Genomic DNA, 20,834 nt, shown 5'->3' with positions numbered 1-20,834 from the left:
GTGTGGTGCCTTTTAAATTATAATGTAGTCTCTCTCTCTCTCTCTCTCTATTATATTTGTTTGTGTGTGCAGCCATAGGGCTGCAGCTGTACTCAAAAAGTTGCCATGAATGGGAAGAAGGAAAAAGAGGAAAGAAAGTGGACATAAGATTCCCTAAAAACTATTTTCAAGTGCATAATCAAATTAAACTAATGGTCTACCGTTAATTTAGTATTAAGGTACAGCGATGTAAGTACCAAAAGCTCAGTTCATAAATTCTTTAATAATATATATGAGATGTTTAAAATGTTCCGTCTAAAAAAAAAGTTTAAATAATAAAATGATATGACTTTAAAGTGGATAATTGGGATTTAAGTATCTTTAATGATATATTAAAATAATATTCTTAATTGATTTGATTTTAATAGTCGTAGAATCGATAATTGAACCATAAATACTCTAAGATTAGAATTGGATCCGCAACCATCCATCAGCCATTGGGTGTTGTTGAGCAATTTTGTGTACATTTGTCAGCCTCAATTGCGTGATTGTTGGTGACAATAATAGCTGCGCATTTCATGATTTTGATGAGTGTGATCAAAAATCTATAGTATGAAATGGAGTACCACTGATTATTGATTATCATCAGTTCATCTCAGTTGCTTCAAAGTTGTTGATCTTCATCATTTATACTAACAACTTCTCATTAGCATCTTTTAGGTAATAAAAAAGCTAAAAGAAAGTGTATTTATTCATGGTTTTATTTTGTAAAGCAACTGTAAAACTATAGTCAAAAGTTTAATCTTGAAATATCGGCTTCTTTTATCATTCAAACTATCTTTTGTAACCCTTTAAACTCTTACTCTCATGTTTGAACCCTTTTTGTAATGAACTAATTGTACATGTTTTTGGTTCAATCATGATATATGATGTTGCTTTACTTCTATGCATATTTAGAGCTTCTTCATCATCAAATATTTCTTCCATTGATTTGGAATGCAAACTTTTGACTGCATTTGTTTAAGAGATACGCAAATTAATGAATCGAGTTGCCAACACTTATAATGGCTGTACTAGTAGAAAGCATTTGGAAACAAAGACAACCCTTTTGAATAAGTTTAGAAGGCTAGTATTTTTTTACATGCCACATACATCTTAAACAAAGATAAAAACGATTGTATAATAGGAATTCGTCAAACTTGAACCTAGACTTGACTTTGGCTTTTTAAAATCAAACTGAATTTAAACTGACCCAAACTTAAACTCAATTTGAATCTTATCTAGTTTGGTGAAGAAGAAAAGGTTACTTAACTAAGTTGTGATAAAAGAAACATTTATTTCCTCAAAAATTACATATTAACATACAAAAACAAAAAAAACTATATAATTAGAGATGTCAACGATTCTGATCAAATTCTCGAGTCTGTGTCTGAGTCCAGGTCCAATGCTGCATCACCGTCTAGGCGGAAGCATAGGCCTTACAATATTTAATATAAACATGTAAAGAAACAAGCCTTTTTGACACTTTCAAGCAATTAGGATAACCAAATGCATCCATAGAAGAGTGTTCGTTTTCCTGTTCAAGATGCAAACTTCAGAAAGAATTAAGGCTATTAAATGATTCCACAACTACAAGGTTTGTTCTAGTATTCTCTAGATTGTAATGTACAAACTCTAAGCAGGGAAATTACTTTTACTTGATCCAACAGAAAGAGCACTTTCATTTTTGAGAGTTACTAATCAGACAAACAGTTATTGGATTATGGTTGTGAAAGTAAAATCATTATAAGAGAAAATGGTTTCACTCAAGCATAGAATGTGATTATTACCACATTCAAGCAAAGCCTTCCCACGTCAGTGAGAGAAATAAAGGATTCTGGAGCAGTGCTGTATCAACGAGACTGGTACAGACCGTGCAATGACTTCTCTCTCTCTTCAACTCTCTTTCTTGCAGCCTCCCTAGCCTTAAGTGCTGCTGCTTCTTCTGCAGTTACAGTCTTGGTTTTCTGCTTTGGCTTATTATCTTCCCTTTTTCTCTTGCTGACAGTTAGTGATGACGGAGCACCTTTGACAGATCTCAATGGTTTCAGTGAAGCTGGAACTACTGGCCCTGGTGCAGGACCACTTTGTCTTTTAGCAGAATCTTTATCTTCCTTAATTGGTCCTGCTCCTGCAGCAGGTAATGGACCTTTCATTGTGGGTTTATGTTTGGGATCCCCAGAACTCTGAGCTGTGGCATATGCCTCTTCCTGGGTCACCCACTTGCCTGTTTCATTTTTCGAGTAAATTTACAAAAACAACAAAAAGAGCTCCAGATCAAAAAGTTTAATTTTAAGGAGGTCAAAAGTTTAATTATACGATCCCATACCTATAGCATCAGAATAGTAAAAGCCTGATTTTGGGTCATAGTAAAGGCTGTTGCTGGAATTGAAGTAATAGCCTGAAGTGCTGTCGATATCCCATTCTGTCATCAGTGAGCTGTATCAGTTTGAAACTAACATGATCAAGAAAAAAATAATTGCAAAAACACTTGCATAATCATGCTTATCGAAACATTTAAAATTAAATCAGACACATATATTACTTATTAACTGATGTTGGAACTGATATATTCAAAGTCCATTTGGTTCACTGCCTGACTCTTTTACAAGATACCGGCTGCATTGAATGAAGCAAAGGAGGACTTTGCTGTCCTATTATATAGTAATAGTAGTCAAACCTAAAAACACAAGGTAAACTGTTAACCTAACATGGTTAATCAACCAGAGGGATAAAAAATATTACTACCACCAGATTGCAAATGAGAAAGGGAAACAGACTGTTGAGCTTTTCAAGTTCAAATTTGTCAAAACCCAAATAAAGCTTAATCACAAGCCTAAAGCATGAAAAAGAAAAAGCTTCTCATAATTAAGTATGTGCTATTAGCGAAAGTCAAAAACCTACAAATGCAAATAAAAAAACACAATCCTATGACAGCTTTTCTACTTTTAAAGCTCTGTGATGTAATGATTTATGGGATCATGCTGCCAGAATCACATGGAATCAGACTAAACTATACTTGAACCTCAACAAAATGCAAGAGTCTTTCTCAAGCCTGAGCAAGTGGCCTATTAAATCAAGCTTGAGCAGTTAAGTTGCACAAAGCTCAGTTCAACCAAAAATTGCCTTTTGTGCACAGTACACCCAAATGGTATCCAGGATCACAAAAACTCATCGCCAGACCTTTTATATAAAACTTTACATGAGAAGAGAAGAGTCCCTACCATGTATGAAACATAATCAAAATATTCTATATTGTCAATTCTTGTCTTGATACCAGAGCTAATGATTAAACATCTTGCTGATATTATAGATACTTGATACTTACTCTCTTGATCATCTAGAGCATCGGCATTGGAATGTCTGGACTGAAGATTAGCAACATCCTTCTGATAGCTCCGCTTGGCTTTCTGGCAGATGTTAAAGACCAAAGAAAATAACACAATCAATTTTAAAAATAAAAAGTAACGGCACACATTTACTTTAGTACAAGTTTATATTCAAAGGAATTCTCTGACCAGTCTTGTGCAAGCTATATCTCAATCAATTGTCAAATTGCTTTTAAAACATTCTTTGTTATCCTGCCTCAAGAACTGCATGGATTTGGGTGGTATAACTATTCTATGAATTAATGTCTCAGGACATGAAATAAACAACAATAAGCCAAACTCTTCAACTCAACATGTATACTTTTATACATTAAAGTACCATATATTCTATCCATCCACAGATAAGCCTATCAAAGTTGAGTTAACTTGATCCATGTTCAAAGCTAGAACCACCATCTTTCAAAGAAATTTATAGATCTAATAATTTATGTAATGAAATGCTCCTAATAATCACTTACCGCTTCAATCTGTTCAAGAGCACGGGCTGCTTCCTTTTGCTCCTTCTCCTTGGCAGCATTCTCTTTCCTCATATCAGCAAGCTTCTTGCGAACATTTTCCCTATGACGTTGACCAAGCTCATGGTTTCTAATGCTTGAAGGATTATTTGATATGTAGATTTTGCAAAAGTCACACCATTTGTTACCCTGGCTGACCCAATACTATATAAAGAAAAAAGAATGAGAACCGAATCAGTTCATTCCATCTCTTAAAATGGTGTAATAGTAAAATTATAATTGAAATGATGAAACTAACAATATATAGAACCAAAACAAAGAAAATCTGTAAGGAAATTGGAAAAAGAATTGAATTCATTAACCTAAAAAACTAATGCTCATTAGCTCATAATAGACATCAAAGTAAAGAAAATTCTTACAGAACAACAATGACAAGAATCCTAGAATTCCAAACAAGTTTTAGTCAAAGCGAGTCATATTCACAGCTTAAAACACACCAAAATACATTAACATCAATCAAATATAAGAAAAGAGAATCGTAATTGTCTAAAAACTAGCGAGCTTCAAATCAGACCAAAAGCACTTATAAATACTCGGAAATCAAACAAAGCTCAAACTGTTAGTCTCTACTTTCCCAATTGGTAACCAAAATTTGCCTTAACAATTGAATGACAATAATAACCAATACTACTCTCGCCGAATCAGAATCTTAAGCGCATAAATTTTGAATTTTTTATCAGTTTGAGAGGCATTAACAGCCAAAAGAAAACATGTGATACCCATTGAAGTACACAAAAGAGAATAGAGAACAGTGATCGTGTTTACGATTGGCAACAAAGATGATACCTCAGTCATGGCTCCCAATTAGAGTTTTGGAGAAGCTGATGGCGAGAATTTGAAGAAAATATTGTTAATTTTACGAAAAATGATAGATAATTGTTGAATAATTTGCTCCAAACCCTAAATCTTTCCCTGCCTTTGCAAAATGCAGCGGGATTGGTTCCAAATGGAAGAATCGACTTTGAATCGGACCGGGTTCAGATTTGTCAAAACTCATAAGCCACCGTCAAGCCGTCTAAATTATTGAAATGCTAAAGGACATTCCCGTCATCTTAGTTTTGGAAAAGTCATATACTTACCCATCATCCATTTCTTCACCCTGCTAACAGCCTAATCAAAAATTTTCATTTTCGTTGAGTTTTTGTTTGCCTTTTTATACCCATCATGAAGAGAGAGCATAACCAACTCAACTCACTTGCAATTCAACATCAAACCTCGAGAAAGCCAAGATATAGGAGGATGACTCGATGGCGACAACTGATGGAGGGATGGATGAGCTCTTGACAATTTTGGGTTACAACATCAAGTCTTCAAACACAGCAAAAGTTTCTCATAAACTTGAACAACTTGAAGAAGCTATGTGTAGTGTTTAGGGTGATAGTTTTTCTACTTGCTTTGGATTCAGTTTATTATGATTCGTCAAATTTGTTAATGTGACTCGAAGGGATACTCTTCGAGTTTAACCTGAAATATAATTACATTAATACCTTTATTACTAACGGATTTCACTAATAGTACTAGTAGATGGGTGACATTTTAAAGTTTTCAAATTTAATGGATTAAACTTTGTCAATAAACCAAACTGTGGGTGGAAATTAGGGATGGCAACAGGGAGGGGTGGGGAGGGGATCTCAATCCCCGTCCCCGACCCGTCCCAGCTATGGGGATGAAAATGAATCCTTGTCCCCTCTTCGCAAAGAAAAATCCCTCCCCATCCCTTCCCCGTCCCCGCGGGAAAAAAATCCCCTCCCCGTACTTGTAAAAAAAAAATATTTTTTTTATACTTTCTAAATTCAATATAAATATATTAAATAACAAAATTAAACAAAATTAAAATTAACCTACTATTTCAAATATCATAAATATAATATATTAACTACTTTAATATGCACAACAAAAATCTAAATAAATTTGAAAAATATACATAATTTAAAACTATAAAAATATATTAATATTTTAAATAAATATATTAATATAAAGAGACTGGGAGGGGAAGGGTCGGGGTGGGGAGGGTACACATGTATCTCCATCCCCAGCCTGTTCCTAATTACAAAAATTTTTTTTATCCCCGTCCCCATCCCCTTTCCCATTTTTATCGGAGAATCTCCTCTCCGTTAGGGTTGGAACCCCTAAAATTGGGCCTAAATTATCATCCCTAGTGGAAATAACTCTGTTAGCCTACAAATATACATGTATTTTTGTATTCATAATCTTTATGCATAGTTGTATTGAAATAAAAAATTCAAACTTACATGATCATTTTATCATACTTCAGGTAGATAAATCAAATCCAATCCAATCCAGATTCCACCAATCTGATCTTATGTGAAATCAAAGCAAAGGACTTGAAATGAAGGCCAACAGAAAAGGCAATAAATTTCAATCATTAAACATTTATAAATTGCGTCAGCCAATATAATATTCGAATACCTTAATTATTCCTTCATTTCGTTGTATAAAAAATTCGGCTCTTTCCAGCCGCAGTGACGCCTCGCTGGCCACTGCAACGACCGCACTCCGTTAAACCCTAACCCTAAATCATTAAAAGAGTTCATTCTGTTTCAAATAGAATCAAAAGCACCATGGATGAAGCCTTCATGTTAATGCTCTCAAACCTCCTTCACCTTCATAACTCCCTCGACCCCACGACTTCCCTCCTCTCCTCCACAGCCGCAGCCTCCTCTTCAGCCACCTCGTCCACCGCCTCCACCTCCGCTAATTCCCTCCTGTCCTCTTCCTCCGCCGCACCCCTTATCTTCTTCACCCTCTCCTCCCTCCTCTCCTTCCTCTCAACCGTTAAAAAAACCGCCGGGAAATCGGGCACCGCGGCTTCTTCTTCTAATAACAAAAGCGATCCCATTTCAGCCTCGGATTCCTCTGCTTATTCCGTCTCGGCCTTCCGAGCTCTTACCACGGAACACATCTGGTCGTTAGAGGCTCCGCTTCGCGAAGCTCACTGGCGGTCTTTATACGGCTTGTCTTATCCGGTGTTCACCACCGTCGTCGAGAAGTTAAAACCCTACATCGCGGCTTCGAATCTCTCTCTGCCGTCCGATTATGCCGTTGCGATGGTTCTGTCGCGTCTTGCACACGGTCTTTCTGCGAAAACCCTAGCTTCTCGGTATTCTCTTGAACCCTACTTGATTTCGAAAATTACTAATATGGTCACTCGCCTTTTAGCCACGAAATTGTACCCAGAGTTTATTAAAATTCCTATTAGTAGGCGTCGTCTAATTGAAACGACACAAGGATTTGAGGAATTAACATCTTTACCGAATATTTGCGGGGCTATTGATGGGAGTCATGTTAAGATTTCTAATGCACAAGTAAAGCACGTTCCAGGGAATCAGAATCAGTATAGATGTAAATATGGGTTTAATTCGGTTTTGCTTCAGGTTGTAGCTGATCATAGAAAGATTTTCTGGGATGTGTGTGTTAAGGCGTCAGGTGGAACTGATGATAGCACACATTTTAGGGATAGTTTGTTGTATAATCGTTTGATTTCAGGCGATATTGTGTGGGATAAGGCTCTCAATGTGAGAGGTCACAATGTGAGGCCATATGTAGTAGGGGATTGGTGTTATCCTTTGTTGTCATTTTTGATGACACCATTTTCACCAAATGGGGCTGGGACGCCTGCCCAGAATTTGTTTGATGGGATGTTGATGAAAGGGAGGAATATGGTGGTAGAGGCAATTGGGTTGTTGAAAGCTAGGTGGAAGATTTTGCAGGATTTGAATGTGGGAATTAATCATGCACCCCAGACTATTGTTGCTTGTTGTGTTTTGCATAATTTGTGTCAGATTGCGAGGGAGCCAGAGCCGGAGCCTTGGAAAGAGCCAGATGAGAGTGGGTCTCCTGCAAGGGTGCTTGAGAGCGAGAAACAGTTTTATTATTTTGGGGAGAGCTTGAGGCATGCATTGGCTGATGATTTGCATCAAAGGCTTTCAACCAGATAGTAGATGTTGTTTTTGAATTAGGGACCTACTTGAATTTGTAATGATATGCCCTTTTAAGTCTAACCATCATCTCTCATACAACATCAGTCATCAAAAAAGCATGTTGTGTAATTAATTTCAGTTCTGTCATATCCCATATTGTTAAGTATTTGAAGTAGATTTTGTGGAAAAATTCATAGATCTTTTGTTGTAAGAACTATTGTGTTGGTGATGGGGCTAACTAATCTAATAACGAATTCTGAAATTAGCTAATCTTGATTTGTGTGGAGTGGTGATGTACAACTATCTACTGCCATAATGGTTTTGTTCATTAAATTGAGTTCACCTATCTTTGCGACAGTTGATTCTAGGATGTTTCGCCGTGAAGTTGCTTCTGCATTGTGTTAGACAAACATGCATGGTTAGAAAAGAAGTTAATGGAACTGATCAACTGTGATATTATGGTATATTGACTTCACAATATGACTAACTATGCCAGGTTTGAGTGAGTACTGTCATAGTTGATTCAAATTTTGTTGAAGTTGTCGTTTTCTTAATTCATGGTGATTCAGCTGTAATGGACTCTGAGAGTAGTCTTGTAATATGTCCATTTTCATAAGCTTAACGAGCTATGTTTGTGATGCATGATGATGTCTTGTATTTTGAAGGTAAATGCACACATTTGAATTGTTGCACCTGATACATATGTGCACTTTGTTAAGTTATTCGTAGCATTTCTGAAAATTCTTGATTGTTATTGGAATGCAGCTAATATGTTTATTAAGGTATTTCTATGTTGATTCTTAATCAGCTCAATTATCTTTTTTTTTGGCAAGTCAGCTCAATTATCTCTGAAGCTGATTTCTATGAGAAAATCATTTTAATCAATGCATCTTCAATTTCTTGACATATTTTCTCCATTGTATATGCTTCTCTCAAATCATCTTCATAGCTTAATCTCTGTCAAAATACTCTGTATTTAGCAGAGGTTTGAACCAGAGCTTCATAGATATTTTTATTATTTTTCCTATATGGTTTGGCTAATAAGATGTTTGTCAATAAGAAATATTTTTAAGTATTTGAATTAATAAACTCTAATCCAATTAAGAACGAAAATTTGAATTTTTGCTTTTCATACAGCAATAACATCTCAGTTAGAAGCCTTCTGTTCTCACAAAATTGAGGAGGATTTTTCTTCTGAATCATGTTTCAACTGTTATGGCTTCCAAATGTGAAAACACAACAGCATTATCAATTGGGTACCTACAAACTTGGAAACTAATTGTATCTTGACACTGTACTGCCACTAAATTCTTCGGAGGCCTTAAACTGAACCTGAGGTTCTGTATGCAATTTCTGGATGGTTAAAACTCCTCTGGGTGAATTGAAATGAGCGAGAAGCCTTCTGGCTGAAGTGGAGTGTTAGGGGAACTATTGCAACTTTATGATGCTTGAAAAAAATCAATCGTTGTTGCTGGTTGTGGATGTGAATGCTCACATCATGTGCATTTTTTTTGGCATCGAAGCTTAAGAAAATTACTTTCACATGTATCGCAAATTTTGATCTTCACTGTGTCTTCACCAGGGTTCGGCTGGACAACCTGTGCAACAGTTTGACAAATCCAAGAAAGCTTAGCTAGCTTCCCATCAGTGTGTCTTATCCAGTCATTGAGAACAGTATGCAGTGGAATGGGACCAAGTCCAAGTTCCTGAAACAAATTTCAGAAGGAAATAAGCAAAATATCGACTAACCGAAAATGAAAAAACAAGGGGATAGGTTAAGTGCATGATTCTCCCCTCTCTCGGTGCCCTCTGCATCCAATTTGCAAACAACATAAACAGAGCCCCAATTTGATGGTTAAAATTTTTAAGATATTTTAGCTAAGGGCAACATGCTCTACTAATCTGAAAATTTTGATTTTGTTTAAAACTTCTAACTTACTGAAGCAAGTTCATTGATAACAATAGCCCTGTTCCCATCCTTCTCAAAAAGCTCATATGCACAGTGTGCATGCTGTTCCCAATTCTCAAGTGCCTCCAGCTGATTGACATTTAAAGCAGCTGCACAAAATTCTTCAAATTCCATCTTTCTGTATTGAAGTGCATTTAACTGTTGTACAATGGAGATGAAAAGTAAGCATTTTAGGAGGCTACTACTCTGTAGATTATCAAAATTCTGCAAAATGCTTAAACAATAGGGATAGAGTTCACACTGAGGCCAGAAAATCAGGGATGCGCGAATCCTTCATTGCATCTGTTGCATTTCTAATCAGGGCTTGAACCGTGAACTATGAATAGCATAAATAACTATCTGATATAGGGAGAGAGACTGAGAGGCAAATATGACACCAACCATCTTTATATTCTTCAACGTTATGCAACCATTTTTGTTTGGCTCTAACAGTGCAAACTGTTGATTCAAATAGAAAAGCTCATCAATAGTCAATGTCTTAGACAAGACCTGCAAGACAGATGATCAAAAGTAAATGGTTTAAGTAATCAACAAATCAGATCTTTTCAAATGAACAATATTCTCATGTGTTGAACAATGTCAATAAAACAGTACCAAATGAAATGTAAAAATATTTTCATGAGTTGAAATCCAAAGCCTACTTGAATTCCTATCATTGGCAACAGGTATCCATTAATGGAGGTTTATAGAAGTTCTGTCTACAAACCAAACGTCAACCAAGAATTTGTATAATCTAAAACCTCAAACATGGTTAGCATACATTGTTATTTGGGAATACAATGTATCATTGGATAGTCCTAAAAAGACCGCCATTTCATTGTTGTCAGTCCCACAACTTGAACATTTTAAAGGTCAGCTTATCCCATAGTACTGTTCTCCTTCATGATTAATATTATAATGCTAAACATATGGTAGAATTATACGAAAGCTGGACAAGTTTTCACAACATGTAACAGTTTTTAGATGGATAAAGGAATGAGCAGACATATCATTCACATTAGAGATGACAATTTTGGTCTAATTTTATGGGCTCTGATTTTAACGGAAAGGGAATTCTTCGAGAGAAACAAGAAAGGAGACGGGGATGGAGATAAAAAAAATTCTCGCAATCAAAGACATACCTCCGTTCTCATCGCTTTGTATTAATATATTTACTTAAAATATTAACATATTTTTATAGTTTTAGATTATTTATTTTTTTCAAATTTATTTATATTTTTATTATACATATTAAAACAATTAATATATTAATTTTGTAATATTTAAAATAGTAAATCAGTTTTAATTTTACTTAATTTTATTATTTAATATATTTATACTATATTTATAAGATATAAAACGGAGATTTTCTCTCGTAGATACGAGAAGGAGATGGGGTGCAGATTTTTTTTAATGGAGAAATGAAGAAAAATCATTTTCATTCCCATAACGAGACGGGATAGGGACGGGGATTGCTCCACGCCCTTTTCCGTTGCCATCCCTAATTCACATGACTATCGACCACTGCCTGGTAATCAAAACCTTGTCATATGAACGCAAGCAAAGAACAACTCAACATAGTATTTCACCGTTTACTTGGCATCAGTTCTGCCAAAGAAACGAACATGTGAAACAGTTGATTACTGAGGTAATCAAGGGAATTAGAAGTAAACAAAATTGCAAATCTCATATTAGCTAGAACCGAAAAAACCAAAATCACACAAACAAAAACAACAAAGAAATTATCATATCCATTCATTAGATCTAAGCAGAACGAGAGTCCGGAGGGGAATAAAAAAGGAAATTTTCTCATCAGTAAGGCATATACACACCTTTAAAGCAGCCTTACACAAAGAAGATGACCGTATATATGCCTTCATGAGTTTCGATATTGAAATATTGAGAGGTACTTTTACATTATTATAACTTCGGATCCATCACCGTCTACGCCGCCGTTCTTTAATTTTCAGTCTTCATCTCCAAAGTAATTGTTTTCAATCATCTTATGTCATACTCACTCAATACATAGAATCACTTTTCTTATGACATTTAGCTGGAGTTTAGGGATGGAGAGTAGAGACTCGAATTCTAACTCTTGGATGAGGTTGGTGCTCACTTGTCTCGTAAACGTTCCTTTGCTTGGTTTTTTAATTCCAAAAAGTTTTTTGTTTTGTTTATGCATTTCTGTCTATAATACCCTTCGGGTCAAAAAATATTGGAAACTAAGCAGTGGGTCATACCGTAAATTCCAAACACGATTCGGACCCCTTTTTAAAGGCATCTAAAGCCCTTCGCCTAAAACCCTTACTGGCTTCAGGGAGACAAATGATAAAGTGAAATTTATCGAACACGCAAGACTTACTTCATCCACTCTCTGCTTTTCCTGCTTTAGTCTCTATGCATCATGGCTCTTATAAGTTCCCACGGTTAGTCAGTGCTAACTTTCAAATGATTTTTCTTTCTTCATATGAGATTATTTTTATGTGAAAAGTGCAATATGAAGCACGAAAAGTGTTTTTACTAGGATGGTTTTATTTTTTATTTTTTATTTTAACTGTAAATTGTTTATTTTTATTGTTAATAGTTTGTTTCGGCTTCTTTGGGTTTAGGTGCAGAGTGTACTTTTGGTAATCAGAAATGATATGAATGTCGTTAGGCCAAAATGTTTGAAATTTTCTCCCCTTCGGGTTAAAGCATAATTCGGTTTTACCCTAAATCTTGATCATGTTTGAGAATTTCTTTGGCAATGTTGTTCCATTGTTATGCGTTCAGATATTTATGATTGTCCATTTTTTGTTCATATATCTAGGTTTTGATGAGTTTGCTATTATTATGCTATCATATTAATGTAGATAATTCCTTCGATCCCACTGACTAAAGGTTTTTTTTTTGGCAGTGAAAGTTTTGCTTCTTGCTTTCCCCTTGTTGGTCTACTTTCATATAACAATTACAAGAGTAGACGTAGTATAAGTGCTTGTCTTACTGATTTTAGCTTTAAAAGAACCCATAGCACTCATAATTTGTTAGAATCAGCTAGCAGAGGGCTCGGCCTTGGTGTTCAAAGTTTTAACAGTACATCTAAAGGATATTCAAGCCATTGTCATTCTTTGAATTATGCATCTGGTGAGAGTTATTCTATTCTCCAGTCAAGCAGTCTTCAGCACTGGTTCAAAAACTGGCAAGAATCAAGGAAACATAAGCTGACAGCAAGCACTTTTGCTGGAGCTATTGGTTTCTGGCCTTGTCGGAGAGTTCAGCTCTGGTTAGAGAAAATTGGGGCAATTGAACCATTTTCTGGTAACCTGGCTACGTGTTGGAGCAATATCAAAGAAGAGGAAGCTCTCGAAAGATACAAGCTGATTACGGGAAATACTGTCTTGTTTCCTAATTTTCAGGTCTACGACCATAAAAAATCAGAAGATGATTGGTTGGCGGCTTCACCAGATGGGTTGGTTGATGGCATTGTTTATGGTTTGCCTTCTGGAGGAGTGCTTGAGATCAAGTGCCCGTATTTTGGTGGGGATATGACAAGGGCCTCCCCATGGAAGCGAGTGCCCTCTTATTATATCCCACAAGCTCAGGGCTTAATGGAAATCTTAGACAGGGACTGGATGGATTTTTATGTTTGGACACCTAAAGGTAGTAGTCTATTCAGGTTATATAGAGATTCAGAGTACTGGGATGTTTTGAAAATTGCACTCTCTGATTTTTGGTGGGAACATGTACTACCAGCAAAGGAGGTGTATAGAAAATCTGTTATTTCAGAACCTCTCAAGCAATTAAGATATCTTAAACCAGCTCCTAGGCACGAACTGTGGAGCGAGATAGTGTATGGAACCAAATGCATGGTTGATAACTCAAGTTTACTGATGCGTGAAATAAATGGGAAGCTGCAAAATTGATGTGTGTAGATCTCCAACTTTGTTCCACCCATTTCTTGTGGCCTAAAAGTAAATCGGTTCCTTATTCTCAGGTGCAGATTGATCATATGAGTGTCTCTTCATTTATTATCATCATCATTATTATTTTATGCTTTGAGTTGTTGAATCTCTCATGTTGCGGAGTGCAAGCTTAGATAAATCTCACTCAAGATTGTTGATGATCAAGGGGCATGGCTGAGGTTAAAATGCATTTCATTTACTCAATGGTTGGATTTGACTGAGGACTTGGTGTGTTTTTGCACTCTAGAGATTATAGTTTGAGTAAGCCCTCTTTTTTCAGTTCTTTTATCTTCATGATGAAATTTAAATGACATAATATCTGATATTTGAGCGATTGATGCATATATTGCTGCATTAGTACCAAAAACCAATTAGATTCACAATGAGTTTTACCCTTAAGTGTTTATATCTTCGGCTTGATATTGTATTTTAACTGTTGTATTACTTCCATTTCAATCCAATGTTTATTAACTTACTGTCTCAAAATTTTAGACAATATTTTTCTGATAAGAGAAAGGTTTATAGCAGCTCTTGTTTCGAGCATGCACTTGATAATAGTCTGCTATATATCTAATTGGTTGTGCATTGTACTTTTGCACAATATTGGACTACATGGATGCATTTCATCTTATTGATTCTCAATTGTTAAAAGTAAATTCACATATGATTTGACTACAGCCATTTCCATGGCTAAAGACATAAGTTTGCTTAGATATTATTGATATTATATTATAACATGAATGATATACTTATAAGATGATCAAATACGAATAAATTAGAAGTTCATCTATAATTTTGTGAAATTAAAATGAAAGTTTTGTTTGTGGGGTATACATAATCTCAACCAAATGAAACATACAAGGGTTCTTATTAATCTTCAATGTTTTCGAGCAGTATAATTAACCACAATATTTTGAACTTTATGATTTTGCTCTTATAGTATAACATTTGTAAATTGAGGATAATAGGAAACTTTTGGATTGTATCACAGAGTTTTCCAGTTTGTGTTGCTGATGTTCGATTAAGGGAATTTCTTTTGACGAATATACATCAAATGACTAATATTCTGAGTTCTATAATTTCTTTACTTAACTTTTTATGAATTTTTTGATCGACGAATTTTCATGTTGTTTGCCTTTCTCTACTGCAGTTTTGAGTTAATTCTGTTCCTCTCCTTGTAGTTACTGTCTATTCCAGCACAGAGTGTGGAGAAATCCTTTTCCCTTAATCCCATTATTAGACAGATTCTGCCTATCTAAAAGCCATATGGGAACAATGTTTATTAATGTTAGATATGCTTGATTTTAGTCAGTATGCTCATGTTGCTGATTGTACTCTGTAGATATTTCTTTCCTTGATTGTCCCAATTGATTTTACTAAACCAGGCAGGGAGGTTGTGGTTGGGTTGGAAGGCTGCTGGTGCTACCAGGATTCAGTTTGATGAGCCAAATCTTTTGATGAATCTGGATTCTCATCAACCACAAGCATTTACTCATGAGTGCTCTGAGCTGGAGTCATTAGTACCTCGTTTGAGTGTCTTAATTCATGCATACTTTGCTGATGTTCCCGCTGAGGCACACAAAAAGCTGAGCTCTTTGAAGGGTGTCACTGTAAACAAAATGCCAATACAGTGTCCAACTGCAGAATTATTCTTGATACAAAATTCAAGAGTCACCAGTGTATTGTAGTATAACTGAGGACTGAGCTGATGCCCCTCATTTTAATGCTACAGCTACGGTCGACGGACACACTTTCCAGAGGCGGGAACTCTCCAAATATCTAAAGCAAGTGAGCATTCAGCTGCGAAAGTAGTTAGATGGATTTCAAGAGGCAAGTTCCCAAAGTGATCCTGCCACTTTATAGTTACAATATATTGTGCACAGAGACATCATCCCAATTATCTACTTGGACTTTTCTTTTCTTCTCTCCAGATTCAAATTATTGATCTATAGTACTGCTGAAGCTTTACCAAAATTTTACCATCAAACCTTGATTAGTCTTGACCATTCATTGTTTGTATCTTTTATCCGCGGATTTGCACATTGGCATTTGATTCGTTGATCTATTTTCTGACTACTTAGTTTCCAAGATCCGGTTTAGCTATTTAATCATTTCCAATGGCAAATAGGTATTCATAATATAATATTAAAATTAAGGCTGGATTTGAATCGAGTTTAGTTCAAATGAGTCTAAAATAAACTCAAATTTGAACTTAAAACTTCAATATTTTTGAGTTCGAGTTCGAGCTTTGAAGTGTTTAATTTGTCAAGTTCACAAGCTAAAAATTTTGACACAAAATGACATTGTTTTGATTAATATATATTAAAACGATGTTGTTTTAATAATGAACTAGTTAAAAATTTGAGTTTAAATTGAATTCGAATTTGACTCTCTTGAAACAAGTTGAGTTCAAATTTATTTAAAGCAAGTTTGATGAGTTGAAGTTTGAGTTTGAGTTTAATTCTATGTAAATTAAGTCATGTGTGAGTTTAGTTTGATTCAAATTTAATTCTAATTAAAACCCACATAATTTAGAAAAGTTTCAACCAAATGATTACTTCAGAAATCTTAATAGCAGTTTTGTTACAACTTTTAAAAATTAACTAAAATATAATTAATAAAAATATATTAATGATTTGATATTTATATTAAATGTTTATAATAGTATTATAATTTTAATAAAAGATGAGAATAATTATTTTAAGAAAAAATTAATAAATTTACCGATAGATGTGGATGAAGGATAGGTGAGAATTTAGTATTTTAAAATTTGAAGGTAAGAATTTTGTCTCTCATTAAACCCTGGGTGGGAAATATTATTTAGTGTTGTTAAAAATATTACTTTGATAGGGGTGAGCCAGTGCAAACCGGATTCGGGTAGCGGAGTGGCCCGAGCCGAAAGCCTATCAGATCCAAAACACGGTTGTTCAAATTTTAAAAACAGATCTTCGCACGACAACAGCCACTCCTGTTTCTCACTCAGTTGCTTCGCCCTAAGACAATCCTCCGAGCAGTCCGATCCAACGGTTGATTATAGCATCCATGGGTCCCGCCAACACCGGCCGTGTGATCTCGCAGGAAGCGTTCGATGAAGTTGTGAAGGAGAACATGGAGGATCTAGGAATGGAGCCCGTCGAGGCCCTCGAAGACGCCATTCAGACTCTTACTCTTCAAGGCGTTGATCTCTCCGGTCTTCTTCTAACTTTCCGTTTGTTTCCCCAGAAAATAGAAAGAAAAATCTTCTACTGTTTTCTGACATTCTTTTGGATGCTTCCATACTCGTTTATCAAACTGGAAGTGCCTAAAATATCTCTGTAATTATCTTTTTTTTCAAAAAGAGTAGAAATCACTTTCTTTTGTTTTCCCGCATTTTCTAAGCTTCAAATCAGAAGCTCATTCATTCAATTTCATGTGGTTTCTAGCATCCATCTTATTTCATCCATTGATCTATCTTACATTATATAACTAAAGAGTGGCATCACATTTACAAGCTTTTTAAATGCTTCATGGATTTTTTTGTTTTATTTAATTAGTTTATTACCTTATATTACAGGGATTGTGAAATGCGTTCCAGGAGAGTGTAGTGTTAAAGACAATCCCGTAATACAATCATTAGAGAGATTGAAGCAATTAAATTCCAAGGATCGAATAAACAGTGAAGATTTAAATGAGATGGGGGAGTTGTTTGATAAGCTAATAGAGTTGTGTGGGTGTAACAATGAAGTATCAGGAAATGTTCCAATTGCTACTAGAAATGGTGCAGTGGAGTTGGTTTGTGCCATTTGTTCCAAGATTCCAGCTGGATCAAAACGACTACTCTTATCGTGCTTGAAAATGATGGCATTGTTCATTCATGGTAAATAGTTTAGATGTGTAGTTGATTCGGTTTCCTTTGTTTGGTTGGTTTATGATTCCTTTTTTTTTTTTTCGATCTTTTGATGCATGGAAATATTGGGTTAGAGTGAACGATTAAGTGAAGCGAGAGAAGTTCTTTATTGTATCTTGAACTTTACCGTACCACCATTTGTGTTTTTAACCTCTGAAGAAAATAATTAAACTGAAAGCTGGACCAAATTGTTTTGAATTTTACATGTCAGATAGTTGTTGTAATACAACTTGAATTGTTTTGAATCATTGTTATGGCTGTTTTTTTAAATGTGTTGTCTAGCAGATATTCAAAGTTCAGAAACATTCCGGGTAAATGGTGGACCAAAAATGGTGGTTGATATCCTAAGAAATGGCAGCGAAGATTCAGAGATTCTGAATAGTTGTTTTGCCATTGTTACTGCATCTGCAACTGGTAATGAGGTGGTCAAAGAATCATTTATGGAATTGAAAATTGATGAGCTTGTCTTGGAAGTATTGAGTAGGCAGAGAAATGACAGAATTCAAAATTTATATTATGCAATGCGCGTTCTGTTGACTGCTGATGATGATCGTGTTGTGGCTTCCCAAGTAAGTAAAGGCTTAATAGAAATATATGTTGACTTGTGCATTACCAAAATTAAGCTCAATGACGGATTATGAAGTTGTAAACATTTTAATGCTTATTTATACGTTTTCTTTTTTCTCATTTTGGTGGATAGTGAAACTTTTGTGAGGCCGGTTAAACCTCATCTGTTAGACTGGGTAGTTCTTTCGTAATTATTTATATTTTTTAGTTTAATTTTTTCTGTGCTAGAAATGGACTATAAGACTGGATTCCTCATGTAAGCAGGATATTAAGACCATTTTAATGCTTATTTATACATTTTCTTTTTCTCAATATGATGGATAGTGAAACTTTTGTGAGGCTGGTTTTGAAGCCAGGTCATGGTGTCAAAACCTCATCAGTTAGAGGGAGTAGTTCTTTCGTAATTATGTATATATTTTAATTCAATTTTTCTGTGATAGAAATGGACTACCTCAAGTAATCAGGATACTCGGAACTAATTTGCAAACTTTCAGGTTTATGGTTATGCCCGTAGATTTGCAAAGATTGGAATTGCAAAAGCTCTTACAGTTTCATTAGCTGAAGGGCTTGCCTCACCTAATGTTGTTGCTACTAGCTCTGTGATGAAAGCCATTGCTGTCAATGTAAGTTTTTTAAACTGATAAGGTATCGATAATTGTTGAGTGTTATGTTAATGTGAACTAGTATGATTAGTGATATTTGGAATAGTCTAAGCATTTTATGCTAGCAAGTTAGGGGGAATTTGAAAGTTCTTTTTATGAAGTATTTTGCCAAATCTTGCTGTTGCACGCACAATTTAGTGGGTTAACAGTGTATGACTTGCTAATGATACAGTAATCAAGCTAACAAACTGCATGTATCTAAACAATTTGTCTTTTTTAAATTGTTGATTGTTACAATGATATTGAGTCTGCAATATCTGTCCAGCGGAAAAATTTAAAACATTCTATTGGCTGTTACTCTAGTGATTATGAAAGCCAATCCTCTACAGAATGTATATAATATACATTAGCACTAGCTCAATTTGTTGAAAGTATCAGCATCGATGCTCCTTTTTCATTTTGGTTAATTTAACTCTTTGTGTATAATTTTTCTTTTATTTTTTTTGTTGAATTTATGTAAATTTGTGTAGACAAAAACACTATTACCGCTATCATATTCTTAATATAAACACATTCTTATTGTCAATTTGTTGATATTTCTGGCGGTATTGCTAAAGTTAGTTCTAGGGAACTAACTGATACTAATCACATGAACTGATTTCATAAAGTTTAAAAGTTGTGTTCAATAATAATCCCCTTCAAATGCGTAAAGCATGGTAAGTATCTCAAATTATATCACTAGATTGTTTCTTAATCTCACCCATAGAGTTCAGAAGATTAGAGTTGCTAATGTCATATATGAAAAGATATTGCACATATTAGTTATCTGCAGGTATGTTATTTATATTGACATTTTATTTTATTTTATTCTTGCTGCAGGATGAGATATGCACATCCATTGCAGAATGTGGTGGTGTTGATGCACTTCTCCGATGTATTGATGAGAGTGGCGAACAAGGCAACAAAGCTGTAGCTAGAACTTCTTGTTCTTTGTTATCCAAGGTAGACTTGAAAATCACTCCCTTTCACCCTTTTTTCGTCAATTAAAATTCAATATCCTGGCTTCTTTAAATCACTTTTGCTTCTTCTTGAAGCATTTGAGCACTTTTTTAAAATGTTCTTTTAATTAGTTGGCAGGAAGTGACTCCAATAAGAGTTCAATTATTGAGAAGGGCGGAATGGAGAGGCTCGTCAAACTCTCAGCAAGATTTTCTGATGATCCTTCTGTTCTTCAAGAGGTAAGCCTCCAGCAAGTCTCTCACAAATAAATATACATGATTTGGTCACTTACCATTTTTGTTGTGTTTTCAGGTTATGTCTATTATTACTGTACTGTCCTTGAGATCTCCAGACAATGCAGCCCGTGCCATTGAAGCTGGAGCTGGTGACCTTGCTATTCAAGTCATGCAAAAGTTTCCCAAGGCACAGCAACTGCAAAGAAATTCCTGTTTCATGATCCGCAATCTTGTAGTAAGAAACCCAGAAAACAGGCAAGTTCACTGATAAGGCACTGCCTTTTTTTAACCTGCTGATTCAAAAGCCTGTATTTGTGTCAAATAACGCAGAGCTGTGGCTAATTTTGGGATAAATTACCATTTCATATAATCCTTAATGGAATCACAATTAACAGTTTGTCTCACATTTTTTTTTTTTTTTTTTTTTTGGGACAGAACACTTCTGCTGAATAATGGCATTGAAAAACTTATCAGGCAGGCAAAGGAGAACCATGAAAGCTGTAAGGATGCTGCTACTGATGCATTAAGAGATTTGGGCCTTGATGACTATAACAAATAGCTTATTTCACATTAGATTTACCACATTTTGTTGCTTTGTGTGTGTGTTCTTTTACTGTGATCAGGAACTAAAACTTTATAGCAATAGGAGTGTATATTGGTAAAGTAATCTTACGCATGCCTTATTATAAGGTTCTATACCTTTTGGCATCATAACTCTTTGGTCGACATTGTTCTTGTTGTGTTCCAGCATTCATCTGGGTACTTAATTAATTATTCAGAGTCTAGATACAC

At 35.2% G+C, this 20,834-nt stretch overlaps 5 protein-coding genes across 10 annotated transcripts; 3 read left to right on the top strand and 2 right to left on the bottom strand.

The window, feature by feature from the left end:
• Window positions 1-1,577: 1,577 nt before the first annotated feature.
• LOC123226861 (zinc finger protein ZOP1) lies at window positions 1,578-4,921 on the bottom strand. The gene is made up of 5 exons (XM_044651384.1): window positions 4,709-4,921; window positions 3,866-4,066; window positions 3,347-3,428; window positions 2,348-2,443; window positions 1,578-2,245 (listed from the first exon to the last, which is right to left on the bottom strand). The coding sequence occupies exons 1-5, from the start codon at window positions 4,715-4,717 to the stop codon at window positions 1,872-1,874; spliced, it is 762 nt and encodes a 253-aa protein (XP_044507319.1). The 5' UTR covers window positions 4,718-4,921; the 3' UTR covers window positions 1,578-1,871.
• Window positions 4,922-6,316: 1,395 nt separating this feature from the next.
• Window positions 6,317-8,133, top strand: LOC123228234 (protein ALP1-like). Its single transcript, XM_044653556.1, has one exon. The coding sequence runs from the start codon at window positions 6,505-6,507 to the stop codon at window positions 7,879-7,881; it is 1,377 nt and encodes a 458-aa protein (XP_044509491.1). The 5' UTR covers window positions 6,317-6,504; the 3' UTR covers window positions 7,882-8,133.
• An 830-nt stretch (window positions 8,134-8,963) lies between these two features.
• LOC123226703 (CDPK-related protein kinase-like) lies at window positions 8,964-11,938 on the bottom strand. 2 transcript variants are annotated; one of them, XM_044651239.1, is made up of 5 exons: window positions 11,644-11,938; window positions 10,214-10,321; window positions 10,074-10,114; window positions 9,803-9,970; window positions 8,964-9,569 (listed from the first exon to the last, which is right to left on the bottom strand). In XM_044651239.1, the coding sequence occupies exons 3-5, from the start codon at window positions 10,107-10,109 to the stop codon at window positions 9,360-9,362; spliced, it is 414 nt and encodes a 137-aa protein (XP_044507174.1). In that variant the 5' UTR covers window positions 10,110-10,114; window positions 10,214-10,321; window positions 11,644-11,938; the 3' UTR covers window positions 8,964-9,359. The 2 variants fall into 2 exon arrangements, with proteins under 2 accessions (XP_044507174.1, XP_044507173.1); XM_044651238.1 differs by having other exon boundaries at window positions 10,074-10,321; window positions 11,644-11,937.
• Window positions 11,939-11,945: 7 nt separating this feature from the next.
• On the top strand, window positions 11,946-15,860 carry LOC123226701. Of its 4 annotated transcripts, none has more exons than XM_044651237.1 (4): window positions 11,946-12,237; window positions 12,708-13,784; window positions 13,919-14,013; window positions 15,138-15,860. In XM_044651237.1, exons 1-2 carry the CDS (start codon window positions 12,209-12,211, stop codon window positions 13,711-13,713), a joined length of 1,035 nt encoding a protein of 344 aa, XP_044507172.1. In that variant the 5' UTR covers window positions 11,946-12,208; the 3' UTR covers window positions 13,714-13,784; window positions 13,919-14,013; window positions 15,138-15,860. The 4 variants fall into 4 exon arrangements, with proteins under 4 accessions (XP_044507172.1, XP_044507171.1, XP_044507170.1 ...); XM_044651236.1 differs by having other exon boundaries at window positions 13,887-14,013; XM_044651235.1 differs by having other exon boundaries at window positions 12,708-14,013.
• A 777-nt stretch (window positions 15,861-16,637) lies between these two features.
• LOC123227993 (armadillo repeat-containing protein 6) lies at window positions 16,638-20,756 on the top strand. Of its 2 annotated transcripts, none has more exons than XM_044653163.1 (8): window positions 16,638-16,942; window positions 17,306-17,608; window positions 17,921-18,207; window positions 18,700-18,828; window positions 19,687-19,809; window positions 19,938-20,045; window positions 20,119-20,297; window positions 20,478-20,756. In XM_044653163.1, the coding sequence occupies exons 1-8, from the start codon at window positions 16,795-16,797 to the stop codon at window positions 20,599-20,601; spliced, it is 1,401 nt and encodes a 466-aa protein (XP_044509098.1). In that variant the 5' UTR covers window positions 16,638-16,794; the 3' UTR covers window positions 20,602-20,756. The 2 variants fall into 2 exon arrangements, with proteins under 2 accessions (XP_044509098.1, XP_044509099.1); XM_044653164.1 differs by having other exon boundaries at window positions 16,643-16,942; window positions 17,924-18,207.
• Window positions 20,757-20,834: the final 78 nt, after the last annotated feature.

The sequence above is a fragment of the Mangifera indica genome, chromosome 10 (assembly GCF_011075055.1).
Source record: "Mangifera indica cultivar Alphonso chromosome 10, CATAS_Mindica_2.1, whole genome shotgun sequence".
NCBI lineage: Eukaryota > Viridiplantae > Streptophyta > Magnoliopsida > Sapindales > Anacardiaceae > Mangifera > Mangifera indica.
Note: the sequence above shows the minus strand (reverse complement) of the source record. Positions and strands in the feature narration are given on the sequence as shown.